Below are 19015 nucleotides of genomic sequence, written 5' to 3' on the forward strand. Positions count from 1 at the left end.
TATTAATTATGCTGAATGCATTAAGGGGTTATTTTCGTTTCGCTTTCCCATCTCTGACATGATGTGGAGCCAGAAAACTCTCTCTAATGATCCCACAGACACATTTCAGCATTAGCACTCTGGCAGGTTCCGGCTTGTGTCTGTATGATTTGCTCTAATTTCGCCTTCACTAGCTTTTTCTATTTTTTAATCAATTTAGAATAAAATATTATGAAACAAAACCACATATAAACAAGGAATGTCTATTCTTTATACAGACTCTTTAACAACTACCTGCCTGACTATCTGTCTGATTTATTTGTCTCTTATCTATTGTCTATCTTTCTTTCTATATCTATCTATTTTGTATATTTATCTATCTAGGTATAACAGGCTATAGTTCTAGGGTACACAGGCTCCTAAGTCATAACTGGCCTTCCCCTTCAGGCTGCACCCCCTTAGCTCATAACAAGGTTACAGATATATAGAAACATTGGGGTAACAGTCACCCTGCTATAGTTCCAAGGGTACCCAGGACACAAATAAGCACTCACCCCGAATCTCCCCTAACTGGCCTTCAGGCTGGGCCCCCTTAGCTCATAACAAGGTTGCAGATATATAGAAACATTGGGGTGTCACCCTGCTATAGTTACAGGGGTACTCAGGGCACAAATAAGCACTCACCCCAAATCTCCCCCTAACTGCCTTCAGGCTGGGCCCCCTTAGCTCATAACAAGGTTACAGATATATAGAAACATTGGGGTAACAGTCACCCTGCTATAATTCCAGGGGTACCCAGGGTACAAATAAGCACTCACCCCAAATCTCCCCCTAACTGGCCTTCAGGCTGGGCCCCCTTAGCTCATAACAAGGTTACAGATATATAGAAACATTGGGGTAACAGTCACCCTACTATAGTTACAGGGGTACCCAGGGTACAAATAAACACTCACCTCTAATCTCCCCCTAACTGGCCTTCAGGCTGGGCCCCCTTAGCTCATAACAAGGTTACAGATATATAGAAACATTGGGGTAACAGTCACCCTGCTATAGTTCCAGGGGTACCCTGGGCACAAATAAATACTCACCCCAAATATCTCCCTAATGCCTTAAGGGTCAGGACTGGCAGGGCCCATGAAGGCTGTGGTTCACCAGGTTTTTCCCCGGCAACCCTACCGGCCCAGTCCGACACTGGATGCCTGGTTATGGAGATTCAGTTGGATCATAAAGATTTATTATGTTTTAACTTAAATGCACAAGAGTATAAAAAAACCATCTGGGCACCTTCTATAGTGCCGTGTTTCAAGGTTTATACAGTGAGCACTAACAGGCTCAATCTTACATCGCATTACCATCTCCTCAGCTACGGATTCATCTCTCATCATCAAAGGATAAATAAATAGTGTTCCGTGATCATGTCGAGATTTCCCGTTGAAGATGGGGGTTGGGGAACATATATTTATTAGAAGAAAGTAAGGTCAGTTCTCTCGTATTCCTTCACTGCCAAGGGGCAGTTGTACTCTGAGATTACAGATTGGAGATGAATGTTCCTGTGCTTGGAAGGTCATCAGGAGATAATGCGCCGTGTCAATAGGCTTGCTGATATAATTTGGAAGAGAGAGAGAGAGGGGGGTATGCTGAGATTGAGATGGATGAATATGAGGGTGGGCAGTGATTTACTGGACATTTACACAACTTCAAATTAGCTTAAAGGCCCACCACATACAGAATATGGTTATCCCTGTTGAATTCTGCTTAGTATTATGGAGTACTTATACTGGTATCTGCCTATGGCAGTGGCTCCCTAACTATGGGACTGGCCATGGATGGTTTATTGAAACAGGAATCATTTTTTATTTGTGCAACCTTACTGTGAGATTAGGGGTGCCTAGACTACTTTTTGATCCTTCAAACGAATTACTGGCACACAATAGCTTTGCAAAGGGGTGATTCCCCTACGTGATCCCCCAAGGACTGAGCACTTAGCAACAGCTACTATGGTGGGCCAAGGTATACAGGCAAATTTGGTCTATTCTAGACTAGATTTTGAACCTTAAAGGCTGTCTTGCACTGCAAGTTCCTGCTACCTACACCAATGAAACTATTTACAACAATCAGAGAATGAAATTAAACAAATGGAGGAGACGAAACGAGAGTCAAACAAATTATTAGTCATCACCCGCAGGGCAAGAATACCCAATGATGGACAGATACTGTTTTCTGTACCAATTCCAATTTCAAATAACTTTTGAATCATTGGAAATGTGTCATCAAGTTATTTAGAATTATGCAAAACTGTATATATTATTTGGTTTTTACGACCCCTCTGAGGACATGACCATTGAGCTCTGGGAAGGGACCAGTGCAATAGTTCTCAAGGTTGCAGGACTGCTCTAAATGTTAATACACATATGATATGAATTAATCTGTATGTTAACTTATTATGCATTGATTGCATTTCTTTTTAGAATTTTTCGAATTCTTGGAATTATTTCACTATGTATTTATGTCTAGAGCTATTATTGCGGGTTTTATACTGATCTGATTTTCCACATATGAGTATTTGTCATTGTAGACTTTGTTCCATATTAAGTAAATTGGTATTATAAGGTTAAACCCTAAAGAGGGTTGATCCTTACATCATATCCTTGTAACGGATTGTCTGTTGTCTGGTGCCTATGATTAAGTATCGGTAGGTACGAAATGCGCCAGGACATGATATGGAATAAATTCAAGTTTCAACTTCATCGTCTGGCTCCAGGAGTGCATGCTTGTTTATTTTTCATTTGGTTGATTCAGTCCAGTCAGATATTTGCATTCGCTCTTCATGCAAGGTCCTCCATCTCAGCAAAACCATTTTGTATGAAAAGAGGGGTGGTTCAACCTGAATTTTTCTCTTCTTTTCTTCCCACTACCCCCTTTTCTTCTGCCCTCTTAGTACCCTCCCTCACCAATTACAATTTCTATTAAGAAACCAAACCAAAAAAACCTGTTTAATGAGTTTCTGCCAGGAAATTTTTATTTGATTTTGCAAAAAGTTTCCAGACACCTACAAATCATCTTTACACACTTGCTAGCAATATTAGATGATGCTTGTAGTGCTCCTGTTCCATCTGGCACGCTAATCTTGGTGTCAGCACTGATATAATTCAGTCCCTCAGTAAGGTCAACCCTTGGATAATGTCCAGTAATACTCATAACACTTCATAAATAGAAAATGGTGGCAATGCATGGGAATCTGACCTACAGTCTTATTACTTCTCATGTGTCAAATGACCAGCCTCCAGGACCAGCTCAAGGCTTAGGAGAGTCACCAGGGTCATCTCTTTACCAGGGCTCTCAGGTACAAACACTGAAGGTGATATTATAAAATAATATTTTATATTACGTACGATGAATAAGCAAACAGAAGAGTATTCACATCAAAGTCCTCCAATCCATTGGCCTCTCCTGTTCCCACTGCAATTAATTATCAGGGAACACTTCCAGCAACAGTCAAGTGATTTAGCAGATAATATAAGACACAATAAATAGTCACATTCTTGGTAACCTTTGGAAAAGACATGCATTGTCAAGTCTAGAGGAAGGTCTGTAGATTGGAACAGAAACCAGGGATCATTCTTCATACGATAATGTTACTACAATTATAATAATAAGGTTAACTTTTGCTTACAATTGCTGCATGGCACATTCTCTTTGAATACTTGGAAATCACCACTCCTAATGACCTGAGTTTTATTTTCTATAAATGTGTCATTGGTGTTTGATGGCACAATTTGTGGTGTGCACAGAACATAACTCTATATATTTGTATTTATACATGTAAGCTGGAGGCATATTGTTTCCTTTAGACAGTACAGTATAGGGGTATAGATGATTGTGTGCCCAGAACATTCCTTCTCTGTATATTTGTATATATATATATATATATATATATATATATATATATATATATATATATATATATATATATATATATATATATGTGCCAAATTGTTTCCCTAAGACAGTACATTATGAGGGTATAGCTTATTGTGTGCCCAGAACATTCCATCTCTGTATATTTGTATTTATACATATGGGAAGAAGTTGCCATATTGTTTCCCTAAGACAGTACAGTATGAGGGTATAGCTTATTGTGTGCCCAGAGCATTCCTTCTCTGTATATTTTTATATATCAGAGGGAGGTGCCATATTGTTTGACTTAGACAGTACAGTATGAGGGTATAGCTTATTGTGTGCCCAGAGCATTCCTTCTCTGTATATTTGTATTTATAAATATGGGAAGGAGGTGCCATATTGTTTCCCTTAGACAGTACAGTGTGAGGGTATAGCTTATTGTGTGCCCAGATCATTCCTTCTCTGTATATTTGTATTTATACATATGGGAAGGAGGTGCCATATTGTTTCCCTTAGACAGTACAGTATGAGGGTATAGCTTATTGTGTGCCCAGAACATTCCTTCTCTGTATATTTGTATTTATACATATAGGAGGGAGGCGGCATATTGTTTTTACTTAGACAGTACAATATGAGTATATAGCTTACTGTGTGCATGAAACAATCCTTCTATCAATATTTGAACACATTCATATTAAAGGGGCCTACCATATCGTCAAGGGATTTTTTGTCAGACATCAATAGAACATCATGCCTTGTAGTTATATATACCGAATGCTCTGTTGCAGCCAATACCCCTGTCAGGGTAAGAAATACAATAGTTTTCATTCATACGCATAATTGGAAACATGCAGAGGAAGAATGCTCTGTGTACAAAGTAAACCCATATGAACTTCTACTTTATTGGAAGATACAACATGCTAAAGAAAGGCGGGTTATTTTGCCTTTAAGATCTTCAAGGGAATTTCAATCAGAATTTTCTTGCCTTTGAACCTTTTGACAACACACAGACTCAACCCCTCAGAAAATATCCAAGAAGCTCCAAGGTCTGGAAATCCTTCCACAAGCTCCTTTTCCAGCTAAAAATGGAAATCAACATTCAGAAAGGAACACACTTAAATACAAGCAGTTCAACTCCCCAACAGGTCCACCGGGGGTTTATTCATAATACACGGAAGATCATGGAGAACGTGGGTTCAGGGAGTCTTGATTTTGCTTTTTCAAAGTCTTCCAGTATATCTGAGGCAGCTGTGAATGTACAGGTATGGGACCTGTTATCCAGAATGCTCAGGGAATGCGGGTTTTGCAGATAACAGATCTTTCCATAATTTGGATCTTTATACCTTAAGTCTACTAGAAAATTATATAAACATTAAATAAACCCAATAGGCTGATTTTGCTTCCAATAAGGATTTATTATATCTTAGTTGGGATCAAGTACAAGTTACTGTTTTATTATTACAGAGAAAATGGAAATCATTTTAAAAAATTTGGATTATTTGATTATAATGGAGTCTATGGGAGACGGTCTTTCCATAATTCGGAGCATTCTGGATAACGGATCCCATACCTATACTTAAAAAAATTGCCTTTAAGGACATATCAAAGTTTAGTTTGTTTTTCCTGTTAAATTTTAACAAGTTCCCCTCTAGTCAATTTCCCCCCCTCATTTAGAAAAAAATCTTCCCAGACATTTCTCCAAAGGTAAATACATTAATAATGACCTGGCTCTGTTAGCAAAGTCTTTTCCTGCTTCAAACAGGTGTTACTCGTTCAATTTTATTAGCCAAAAACTCACAAACCCACTCCAAATTCAGATTTCCAAGCTGTTAGAATTTAAATGCATTTCAAGTCTATGATAAATTCACAAGACTCAATACAATGTCTTTGCCTGCTTTGAATAGGTGCAATTCATTCTATCCTATGAGCCAAAACTTGATGCAAATCATCTCCAAATTCAGTTGACTTGATGCAATGCAATAACATTTCTATTCACAGCTTACCTAACTGTTTAGAATACTAAAAAACAAAACAATGATAGATGCAGGGCAACCTTTGTTAATGATGAATAAAGTGAAAAGAATTTTCTTGAATCTTTGAGATAAATTTTCCTCTAATTTTTTTTTTCCATAAAAAAAACTAGCATCGCCAAACTCTTACAAAAAGTCTCCTTTGCTTTCTTACTAATCTACTTCACTGTGTATTATGCCACTATATTATTTTTCAAAATGTCATAAATGATCATTTTAATTGAATTATTATTCAATATGATTGTTTCACTTCATATGAACCAGGAGAGGTTCTGTCATCTGTGTCCATATGGGACAATACATTCAGGAAAGGCAATAACACATCTAGTAAAAATCTTAGAAAGAAAGAATGTTATATAAATGATTTGGTACAGACCTTTCCCGTTTACCCTTTATTATGTCTCTGTGTGTCACATGTTATAAATTGAATCAGTATAGGGACTAGTGATGAGCGGAATTTTTTGCCAAGTTATGCCATGAAAATGACAACCATTCACCAATGGGTGAAAAAAATTGTTGCGCAATATGTTGTCTGTCAAAAAATGTTGCCGACCATAGAATTCATTGTATTTTGGTGAATTTTAGCTTTTTTTGTATTTTTGGTGAAACGGCACAGATTCGCCCATCACTATTGGGACTTCGTATATACTGCCATCCTTTATTGAGTAGCACCTTTTGAGGTTTATTGATCAAAGTCAAATTTTCTAAAAAAAAAAAAAAAACCTCCTACCAAATCCGAACATTTTTTTTCAGCCTATTTATTAATACATTTTCCTGAAAATTTTGTTTGCGGGAAAAAATCTGGAAAAAACGTGAAAAATACAGATTTTTCTAAATTTCCACCTCAAACTCGGATTTTTTCCCAAAAACGTTGGATTATTGTACAAAACGCATCACAGATCAAAAAAATCTTTGGGACTTCTCCCATTGACTTGAAACCTCGGCAGACCTGAGATGCCGGATTTTCAGATTCTGACTTTTTCCATCATAATAAATTCTGAAAAATACAGGGTTTTTTTTTCCACTTAAAATCTGGATTTCATACTAAAAAAACAAACAACATTTTTTCAGGTTTTTGGCATTTGGAATTTAGTAAATAACCAACTTACTGTTGGTCCATCTTATCCATGACTATTTGCAATTTTGTTCTTTTCTGTAACACAACCAACTCCCCCTCGCCCTAAACATCTTTTTTTCATCAAATAAAAATAAAATACTGTAGCTCTTGGGAAGAGAAAAAAAAAATAAAAAAGTTGCCCTTGCCAAGAGTGACGGAATTTTATGTTGGCTATACCATCTGTTCATATTTAGTTTACATCGATAATAGAATCACTGCATTCTATTCTGAGCAGGCCGCTAAACATTTATTGTGCCAATTTGATTGTATTTGCTTCATTTATCCAATAATGCTTCTCATTAAAGAAACTGTTTGAGAATTTTTGAATTCCACTCAACATAGGAACATATACAGCAAGTTATACGTCTATGGTTTTATGGCCTGGGGATAGTGCCAACAGACTAACGATCCTAATATGAGCTGTAAGTAAACTGGTCAAAAAGTAATATATTCACTGAAGGTACAACGACGGCCAAACCAGGTACAAGAGGAAACGCGGAGGAAAATGTTAAATAGGTTTAATGTGCCACTATGTACATTTCCTTTTATTACTCTTAAATGGGAAATGGGAAGCAATAATATCATGGTTTTTAATAAGAAATTGTTTCCCCATATCTCACTGAAATATTCATACATTTTTTCTACATTTTTTAATTCTGTTGCCATTTTTTCTGGTGCAAGACCAATAGAAGGTGACAATAATACATGTATGGTACCTATTATCCAGAATGCATGGGACCTGTGGGTTTTGCGGATAACAGATCTTTCCGTAATTTGGATCTTTATACCTTAAGTCTACTAGAAAATTATATAAACATTAAATAAGCCTACCGCGTTTCATGCCTGTGTAGGCACTTACTCATAGCCCACACAGGCACTAAATGCATTAGGCCTATATATGTTCTAATAAAGAAGCCTTTTTAACTATATATATATATATATATATATATATATATATATATATATATATATATGCAATAATATAGCCTTTTCAGGATTTTTAAGAATAGAAAATGTCAAAGTAAAGTACATCCCACAATGGAAGGTTTAAATGGCACATGTGTGTTCTTATTCCGGTCACTACTCCTTTCAGGAAGAGCGTAGGTGCAAAGTGCAGAACAGACAAAGGCAGAATACAAGTGAAAAAAAAAACATGATTCAGACAGAGATTCATTTCCACCTGACTCTACCAGAACAAAGCCCAGATTGCTCTTTTGAGAGATGTACACATTTTAATGGCATTAATGAAAGCGGCTGATTCATTAAGGGGCAGAGAAGAGGAACAGATTTGACTTTGGAATTAAAGTTCAAGTTCCCTTGTATCACGTCAGCACTGTATAAAACGATTGTTAGGCTTTGCCAAAAACTTTTCCTGGGGGACAATAAAAAATAAAACTTGAGAACATCACTTCAATTTGAAATATTGTTATAACTCTTTTTTTTTAGCTTCTTCAGTATTTAACACCTATTAAAACCTCATAATGAGATGAGAGATAAAATGGAATTAACCTTGATGCCAGTGCATAATTTAGTCCAGTCTATTTCTGCAAATCATTATCAGCTGTCCTGTTTAGTAACTGCTTTGTGAGTTATAAATGTCCAGGAAAGCAAATTGTTTTGTAAAAGTGTAGTGATTCTGCCAAGGTATGTTTTTTTTTTTTATCTGCACATTTGTGTTCCTCTTCCTGGATGACATTTTTGTTCCTCTTCCTGGATGACATTTGTGTTTCCTCTTCCTCAATGACATTTGTGTTTCCTCTTCCTCAATGACATTTGTGTTTCCTCTTCCTCAATGACATTTGTGTTTCCTCTTTATCTATGATAATTGTGTTTCCCCTTCCTCAATGACATTTGTGTTTCTTCTTCCTCCATAACTTTTGTGTTTCCTCTTTCACAATGACATTTGCGTTTCCTCTTCTTCGATGACATTTGTGTTTCCTCTTCCTCTGTGACATTTGTGTTTCCTCTTCCTCAATGACATTTGTGTTTCCTCTTCCTCAATGACATTTGTGTTTCCTCTTCCTCTATGACAATTGTATTTCCTCTTCCTCAATGACATTTGTGTTTCATCTTCCTCGATAACATTTGTGTTTCCTCTTCCTCTATGACATTTGTGTTTCCTTTTCCTCATTGGCATTTTTGTTTCCTCTTCCTCTATGACATTTGTGTTTCCTCTTCCTCAATGACATTTGTGTTTCCTCTTTCTCGATGACATTTGTGTTTCCTCTTTCTCGATGACGTTTGTGTTTCCTCTTGCTTGATTAACTTTTATAAAAAAAAAGTCTGAATCAGAAAATCTGCCATCTCAGACCTTCCGAGGTTGTATATAAGTCAATAATAGAAGTCCCGAAGATATCCTGATCTGCGCTGAGTTTCATGCAATAACCCGACGCGTTCGTGATTTTCAGGCAAAAATTTGAAAAAAAAAAGGAAATTTTCGGAAAAATGCATTGATGAATAAGGAGAAAAAACCCTTTGCGGATTTGTTCGGAGTAGTTTTCAGAAAATACTCAGATATTTTCGAATTTTGATAAATAACCCCCTCAATGTTTGGGCCTAAACAAATGATTTGCTATAATCTCCCGTCCATGACCAGAAGAAAAGGCCCATAATTGGAACTCTTCATAGTTGTTCTCTACATTTTCTCTTATCTGTACAATAACAGCATCAATCTATTTCGGCATAATTATTCCCCTGTATCAAGCACAACTATATATTTTTAATGTAAAGTGGCCCTTTTAATCCAGTTTACAGAAGAGCAATATAGGAGACTGCCTTTCCTCCAGAAAACCTCATTGTCTCAGACACAAAGCCCATTGTTCCTCCACGGCTGCCTTCTTTCTGCATTAACATTAAATGTCACATGTATCGCCAAACCTTTCTATAAAACGATTATGCACTGACATCCTTTCAGGAACTGAACCTTATTCAGTACTGCACCAAAATCCATTCATTGCGACCTTTACAAAGAACAAGAAGATCCTTGAAAGAGTAACTTCCTTTGTCCTTTCGACAGAATATCCAAAACAATACATGGTCTCTGGCGTCTGATGGCGTCAGAATTTATGCGAATGATTATTCACATAAAAATTACATTTCAGCCCTTCAAATGCCATACATACAAAGACTATGGGGAAAATTAGCCAGGCGCAAATTCGCTACCACTATGCTAGTTCACTAAAATTTCACAACATTATTTTCTGCCTATCAAAACTTGCGCTTAGGACAATTTGAATAGGGCGGGTACATATGGGTCATATATATGTCTTTATTAGAGATGTTGGTGCAAATGCTTGAAGTGGCCACTTATTATTACACATGTCCAAGGAAGCAAAATAAAGACAAAAGAGATCCTCTAATGCCCTAGACATGAGACCACCCTATAACAAATTTGGCATGCCCCTCAAATGGTAAAAAAAGGTTAATACAAACATTTGTAATAGTTGCAACTTTTTAAGACAATCTCGCTTTAAAATATGAATAAACGCCAGCATTTTTTTAGAACTTTTATGACTTTCCGGCATACAGGATATGATGTCACTGAAATAAGATTGAGGAGGATGTAACTTCATCTTATCAGTTCGCCTGGTCTAAGGTGGTGAAGGAAACTCTGGCGAAAGAACCAACGTTCTGTAAAATTCGCACTTTTGTGAATTTGCGGAGTAACAAACGGGTGCGAAACTCAGATAGTGATGGTCTTCTTCACTAACGAATTGTCCTTTATGCCTTTTATTAAATTGACAATTTCCCTGCGGGTGGCATTTCCGCCGAATTTTCATTAGCGACAGCCCCTGCCCTTTAGTAAATCCACCCCTATGTATGTCTAATTTCTCTGTCTTTTTTTTTTAAGAAACTTTGAATTTTGCAATCGTCACAATGATAGGGAAACTGTCAGCTAAAAAGGAGTTTTAAAAAAAGTCGTGGTTTGAAATATTGAATCCTTGCCTGAATGTTCATTAAAACACAATGCGAGTGGCTCAGTAATCTCGGCGACTCATTATGCGGTGTTTATTTAATTGAAAACACGGGAAAAGTGAAGATAAACCATGCTTAGAAATAGACTTGATTCCTCTTTTATCTTAATTACCTGCGTGAAGCTTCTTGATTCTCTTTCACCTCCAACTAATTCTGTTATAATTGAATTTTGTTTTTATTTTTTTTTCTGCGCAGTCCGTCCGTTATCTAGTCAATTTATAGAGGAACAGGAGAGAGATACGCTATATGTTTTAAAACCCAGAGAACATCAAACATTTTAATCAAGTCCCAGGGATTTGTCCTCGACTGCACTTCTCGAGCAAAGCATTGGAGATGACTCATTGTTTTTACTACTTCCCATTTTTCCGCTAATCAGTTCTATTTTCTTTTGTACAATAGACTTAACATAGTCAATCTATATTGTTCCCAACTGTGAATTCATTTACCTTCTGTAGCAGCGAGAGTTTATGAGATTCTGCTGCTATTCATATTAGTACCAGGAAAGGCAGATGGTAAATAAAATGCTTGACATCACTAAAGCGCCAGTATACATTTGCATATGAATTTTTATTCGATCCAAAATATTAAACTTTACGTTCAGAACAGCCAAATTCATTACACAATTAAGTAACAGATAGAGTTTAGTTAAACAGATCTATAATTACAAGTGGAGGACACACTGTCTTGACAAATGGAACATAGTTGTTTATCATCTTGTAAAAAATATCTTCCATTTGGGGGAAGGTTGCCACATTCATGGGAAGTACAAATAATGCCACTCTGATCTGAGAATGTTGGCATGAGCATGGGTCCTGGCTGTTTCTGTTTGCACTGCTACATTCATGGTATCACAGGACTTTATTCCATGTTCCCAATCTCTCATGCAATTCTTTTTCTCCTTCAATCTATTTTTCTTCGACCTCCCTCTTATTCCTCTTCTCACTCATTTTTTCTTTCATTCTTTTCCTCTCTCTTCTCTTCTTTGTCTCTCTTTTTCTCTGCCCTTTTTTGTCATTGCCTCTCTCATCTACTTCCTCTTAACATTTCATTATTTTCTTCCCTGTGTACCTTTGTTATTTCTGTATCTTCCCTCAAGCTTTCTTTTCCTATAGCCATAGTCACTTGTGTCTCTTCTTTTTCTCTTTCTCCATCTCACTTTCTTCCGTCATTTGTGTTCTTTTTTTTGAGCTTGCTACTCTTGTTATCCCTCCTTTGTCATCTCCATTTCCTTTCTTCTCTATACTCTTGATTCAGTAGCGTAGTTACTGGGGGAACAAAGGGTAGGGTCCCTCAGTAGGGCCCACCATAGTCACTGTGAGGAGGCCTAAAGATATGACTATGTGCCTATGTGAGTGTCCCACTGGTGGGGAGCCAGAGGCGATGGCCAGACCAAGTTTTGCACCAGAGCCGTGGTACCCAATTTATGCCACTGCTTTGGTTGTCACTTGTTTGTCACTTCCTCGCTTCCTTTCTTTTCTATCTATCTATCTATCTATCTATCTATCTATCTATCTATCTATCTATCTGTCACTATCTATCTATCATCTATCTGTCACTATCTATCTATCATCTATCTATCTATCTATCTATCTCTATCTATCTATCTATCTATCTATCTATCTATCTATCTATCTATCATCTATCCATCTATCTGTCACTATCTATCTATCATCTATCTATCTATCTATCTATCTATCTATCTGTCACTATCTATCTATCTATCTATCTATCTTTCTATCGATCTATCTGTTCTATTTATATCTCTATTGATCGATCTATCTCTCTCTATATATATATATCGATCAATTCATCTCTCATCTCTCTATCTATCTATCTATCTATCTATCTATCTATCTATCTATCTATCTGTCTGTCTCTATCTATCTATCTATCTATCTATCTATCTATCTATCTATCTATCTATCTATCTATCTATCTATGTCTCTCTCTCTCTCCTCTTGGTTGTCTCCTTTGTTTTCTTTTCTATCTTCTTCTCTCTCACATTCTCTCTTTTTCTTTTTTTATCTCTCTCTCATCTCTTTTCCACACCTCTCTCACTCATTTCTTTTAGGGATTCTTGCATTAGTGAAGGTGCCCAATAGGATTACTTATTTCTGAATAGTCACAAAAAAACTTACATCGGGTTGCTGGATATATTCCAGCACATACATAACTATAATTGTCAGCCAATATTGATTTACCTACTCTATTCTTATAACTTATGACTGTCATAGAGGCCCTATGCTTGGTTATTATTATTTATGCTAAAATAATATATACCTCCTGTGGTTTTTGTGATAGATTTTTACTGATGAGCAATAGTAAAGTCTGTAATGGCACAATGGCTTTTGTGATTCATCATTTCCATCATGTTTTTTTATATAATGCCAGCAAGTTACGAAGGAGTCTTGAAATATATTTAAAAAACAAAAACTACAACCTAAAATTGCAAGAGCTTGCAGTCTAATGTGACCAGTTCCCTCTTTCTGAATATTGCAGTTAAAGGTTCTAAAGGGTTCTATCTAATACAATCTAAGTCTAATTACTGTCACTATAACAAGTAGGCAAATGTAACCCATTTATGCTAGTTTAGATCAGATAATATGAAGCTTGGTCTTGGAGCAGTGGAATATACTATAACACTTAGGAAAGAGACAATGAGTCTGTGACTCAAGCAGTGGGTGGGACCAGAACACTTACAGGGTGAGGGACAAAGAATTTGCAATTCAAGCAGTCGTGGGTTTAGAACACTCTCATGGCAGCTTACAGGGGGGAAGAGAGTCGTAACTCAAGCAGTTGGTGGGACCTGAAGGCAACGTAGGCAAGTAGAGAGTTATAACATTCTAATACTTTACAGTTTAAAGTTTTGGTTTAATTTAACATGATAACATTTTCTCATTCTGAAGAAAAATATATTTGAAGAATATGAGCAAATTTTGGTGGTTTGGGAAATTACTTTCTTTCTGTCATGGAGTAGTTGCATTTGTATAAGACAAATTAGATTATCATAATAAAGTTGCTGTTAAACTCTAAGTGTATGAATTGGCAGACAACAAGAAGCCAAACTAATCTTCTAAAACTTTAGTCATTATTGATTTAAACGACAAGGAGAGGGGCTTTCCTTAATTAAAATAAATAGATGCTCAAAGCAGGCAGCATTCAATATATTCTTCTCTGTTGCACCAGCAGTTTTGTAATTCTATTAACTTTCAAATTCAGTTGTTTAATTAGATTAATGCATGGCGATTATATCATTGTATGATGTGGGGGGGGGGTATTCTTGATAAAGAACTTATTTAAAGAGCAAAAATATTGTCTCCGACCAAAGGTGTGGGATAATAGAGCCTGCACTCCGGTTGGGGATTACAGTGTTTTTTTTTAAAAAAAAATTCCCCCCTCAAGTGCTAGGCCAACCGCACCATGAGGGAGCTCCCGGTACAAGCAGCCATGTGCATAATAAACAAGTGCCATGATTCGCTCCTTATGCGCATGTACTTGACATCAGAAGTGCAATTGCACATCAGTGATGGGCGAATTTCTCCCGTTTCGCTGAAAATTTTGCGAATTTCCTGCAAAATTTGCGAAACATCCAAAAAGTCACTCTCGTCAATTTTGATGCTGGCGTTTAAGTCAATGGGTGTCCGAATAGTGTTGAGGCGCGTAGATTTTGATGCAAGCCACTTTTCGGACGAGCGGGCGATTTGCCAATTTATTTGCCGCTGGCGAAATGCGGAAATTAGCCGCTAATTTGTGACAGGCGAATTTATTCACCTATCGTTATTGCACATGTGCTTTGACTGAAATGGCACCCGCACCAGGAGACCAGAGGGTGGGGAGAATATTTTTGCCCAACAGGTGCACGATGTTATTGCTGGCTTATCAGAGATAGAGATTATTTCCCACTCCAGGAAGTGGACTAAATAACTTTTTTATAATTTGCTTTCCAATATTCATCTGAAAAATTATCTCCTTGGATCTAACATATAAGCTCAGCCTTAAGCTTTGAGAAATGGTGACCTTCAACTGAATTGGTACAACTCAGCTGTCTATCTTTGAGAGGTTCTCCTATTTCATTTGATGTTGAACAGAAGCTGATTTGATTGGCTGGAGGATGTATCTTTATGTTTATGTAAGATTTAATAGTCAGTCAAAGGAGTGAACCATTGTTTCTCTCCAATGTAGTCCAACATGTAAAGGAAGCTGGGGAATAGACAACTCCCTAAGCCTACCTTCTTGCATTCTTTTCTTTTTGCAAAGTCTTCAGTAACTGCTTGGGTTCCAAACTCATTAATGGTCATATGTTCACTCTATTGTGTCCATTTTAGAACTCGACATTTCCAAAAATTAGGGTTGTGGGATTTATGTGCAGCTTGTCTGGCCAAGTTAGCTACAAACATAAAAGGAGAAGGGTTTGGTCTATGCACACCATGGTCGCTAGATTCACTAGTAATTTAGTACCTAAATGGGGTTTTTTAGTTGGTTTAGTGATTATTAGTCATGGGCTAATAAATTCACCAGGCGCAAATTTCCACATTTCGCAATGGGGGAATAAATTCACAAAATTGCTGGGAAAAAAAAGTTTGGGCGCGCCCAAACTTTTTTTTCCCCAGCAATTTTGTGAATTTATTCCCCCATTGCGAAATGTGGAAATTTACGCCTGGTGAATTTATTATGTCAAAATTATTCAGGCATACTGACTTTAATGCATTTGTACAAAATTGGCATGCATATAAAAATTGTCACGTTGAAATTGACGTGCGTCAGAATCGTTTTGACACCCATTGACTTCAATGCATTTTGCTAATTTTTCGCCATTTCGTGAATTACGCTGGACATTTGCAAATTTTTACCGAAGCAAAATGGGACTAATTCGCCCATCACTAGTGATCATAAAATTCACATACCTCATCGAGACCAACCCCACATGGTGGTCCTAACTATTCAACTATGGGCATTTTTCATAGGCTGGCACCTCACTGAATGGTATCATGAATTCTGACCAATGGACTCACAAGGCTTCTTTCCCTGCAATTAACATTTAAAACAAAAAGATTGCCAAGGCCAAAACTCTGGTTTCACAGGCTTAATCATCCCCCTGCTTAGAGCGTTTAAGAGAGAGAAATTGCTCAGACTACTGATGAAACCCCTATCTTTAGCATTTATAAATGACCCTATTGTTACTAACTGTGTACCTATAGGTGCTGTAGGCATGTATCTTCAGCTTTACTCTTGAAGGATTTGCTTAACTCTAGAGATGAATATAAAATGCTGAATTACAACAACAACAAAAACATTAATGTTAAAGGGATCCTATCATCGGAAAACATGTTTTTTTTTTCAAAACGCATCAGTTAATAGTTCTACTCCAGCAGAATTCTGCACTGAATCCATTTCTCAAAAGAGCAAACAGATTTTTTTATATTCAATTTTGAAATCTGACATGGGGCTAGACATATTGTCAGTTTCCCAGCTGCCCCCAGTCATGTGACTTGTGCCTGCACTTTAGGAGAGAAATGCTTTCTGGCAGGCTGCTATTTTTCCTTCTCAATGTAAATTAATGTGTCTCAGAGGGACATGGGTTTTTACTATTGAGTGCTGTTCTTAGATCTACCAGGCAGCTGTTATCTTGTGTTAGAGAGCTGCTATCTGGTTACCTTCCCATTGTTCTTTTGTGTTGCTGCTGGGGGGGAAAAGGGAGGGGGTGATATCACTCCAACTTGCAGTAAAGCAGTAAAGAGTGATTGAAGTTTATCAGAGCACAAGTCACATGACTTGCGGCAGCTGGGAAATTGACAATATGACTAGCCCCATGTCAGATTTCAAAATTGAATATAAAAAAATCTGTTTGCTCTTTTGAGAAATGGATTTCAGTGCAGAATTCCGCAGGAGCAGCACTATTAACTGATTCATTTTGAAAAAATTTTTTCCCCCATGACAGTATCCCTTTAAGCAAGTCCTTTGAGCTCAACCTCTTGCATATCACAATAATATCAACCCAGAATAATGTTAGAATAAGTAAAATTGATATAACATCATAGCGTGAGCCAATGTAGCAACAGCTGATGCTCCTGAATAATGACACATAATGAAAAAGCAATCGCACTATAATTTGTCACCGCGAAGACTGACAGCAAATGGTAAACTAATCATAATTCACTGTGCCTTGCTGGTAGCAATAAGCTGCCAGGAGATCACTCAGACTGGGCAATGGTTAAGCACAAAGTAGGTAAAATGGCTTTGGGATAAATCTATGAAATTGTACCTGGACCTGTTAAATTCCTTGTGTGCCAAGAATTTGTGCTTTGTGATTTCAGATTTATCAGAGATGTTGGTTGGTTTTCAAGAAAGCGTCAAGTAAAGGTCCGAAGAGGTTGGAAAAGTTTTCTGATGAGCGGGCAGCTTACTTTCGATGCTACCATAAGGTAAGTTTGGACTTTGGGGTTCAGGGGTAACCAATAAACAGGTAGCCAAGGCCCTATATCTAAAGACTTGTAGGTTGATGCCTCCACTATATTGTAAAAAAGACATGAGAAAATTGAAGGTTTTACCCAACCCAGATAATCCTAAATAACCTTCACATATACATATACATCAATGGTTTTGAAGTTAATTATTGTTCATTATAGTTATTAATAATTGTAAATAGTGATGGGAAAATTTGCGAAACGGCACTGGTGTCTCGTTTTTGACGCCGTGCCCGTTTTTTACGCCGGCGCCCGTTTTTGACGCCGGCGTCCGGTTTTTTTTTAAAAAAAAATGTTGACGCCGGCGAATTTTTGCCGCGAATTTTCGCGAATTTATTCACTGGCGGCGAATCGCGCAAATTCGCAGCGAATTCGCGCCTGGCGAATAAATTCGCCCATCACTAATTGTAAATGTAATTGTAACAGAAATTTTGTTTATGCCTTTTCTGATTCTGTGCCCCACTGTATCTGCCAGAGGAGTGACATACAGCATGTGAAATAAATGCTACCAGCTTGCAGAAATAGTCGGCATGTCTCGTGGGAGCACATTTACTAAACTCGAGTGCAGGATTAGAATGAAAAAAACTTCGAATTTCGGAGGTTTTTTTTGGCTACTTCGACCATCGAATTGGCTACTTCGACCTTCGACTACGGCTCGAACGTTTCAAACTAAAAATCGTTCGACTATTCGACCATTCGATCAAAGTCAAAGTACTGTCTCTTTAAAAAAAAAAGTTCGACTACCTACTTTGCCACCTAAAACCTACTGAGCACCAATGTTAGACTATGGGGAAGTAATTTCTGATCAAAGGAAAATCGTTCGATTCGAAGGATATAATCGTTCGATTAAACGATTTTTCCTTCGAAAAAGTAAATGCGGTAAATCCTTCGACTTCGATATTCGAAGTCGAAGAATTTTACTCCAATGGTCGAATATCGAAGGCAAATTAACCCACGATATTCGGCCCTTAGTAAATGTGCCCCATCATGTTGGATATTGTAAAGCAATTCATTCATTGAAATTATATTTACGTATCATTCCATGCAGGCCAAGTTTGTATAAAGGATAATATTGTTCCACATTACACTACAGAGAATTTTCTATTTTTTTAAAAGCAACAAAAGCTGAGTCTTTAGGAAATATTGCCGATAATACTTTGCTAAGGTTGATGGAGAAGGGAACATTACGGAGCTGAGCTCAGATGCCAAATTAGCAGAGTAATGGTCTGGCCTGGAGTCAATTCTGCTAAGTGTGGCCCTAGAGGAGCCTTGTTAGAGGTCTTGTTAAAGACAAAGGGGAAATGAAGTAGGAGCTAGGGATAGGCAAAAAAATGACGCCCATAGACTTGTATGGCATTGTGCGTCAAAATAAAAAGACGCGCGTCAAACAAATTTTTTTTGATGCCCATAGACTTTAATGGGCGTCGTGACAATTTTTGGCGGAACGAAATGGGTCAAATTCTCTCGTCCCTAGAGAGCCTTTTCACCAAGAAGAGTGGTTCGGTCTTCCTGTGTTTGTCATGAGCTATATTGCCATATCCGTGGCCATT

The 19015-nt window shown here is 37.3% G+C and overlaps 1 protein-coding gene across 1 annotated transcript in view; it reads left to right on the forward strand.

Moving 5' to 3' along the window:
- Positions 1 to 19015, forward strand: part of dok5.S (docking protein 5 S homeolog) — a 105516-nt gene that overhangs the window by 35964 nt on the left and 50537 nt on the right. Inside the window, exon 2 of the mRNA XM_041578686.1 lies at positions 17316 to 17423. Coding sequence (XP_041434620.1) covers positions 17316 to 17423 — 108 coding nt within the window. The remainder of the gene's footprint in view (positions 1 to 17315; positions 17424 to 19015) is intronic.

The sequence above is a fragment of the Xenopus laevis genome, chromosome 9_10S (assembly GCF_017654675.1).
Source record: "Xenopus laevis strain J_2021 chromosome 9_10S, Xenopus_laevis_v10.1, whole genome shotgun sequence".
NCBI lineage: Eukaryota > Metazoa > Chordata > Amphibia > Anura > Pipidae > Xenopus > Xenopus laevis.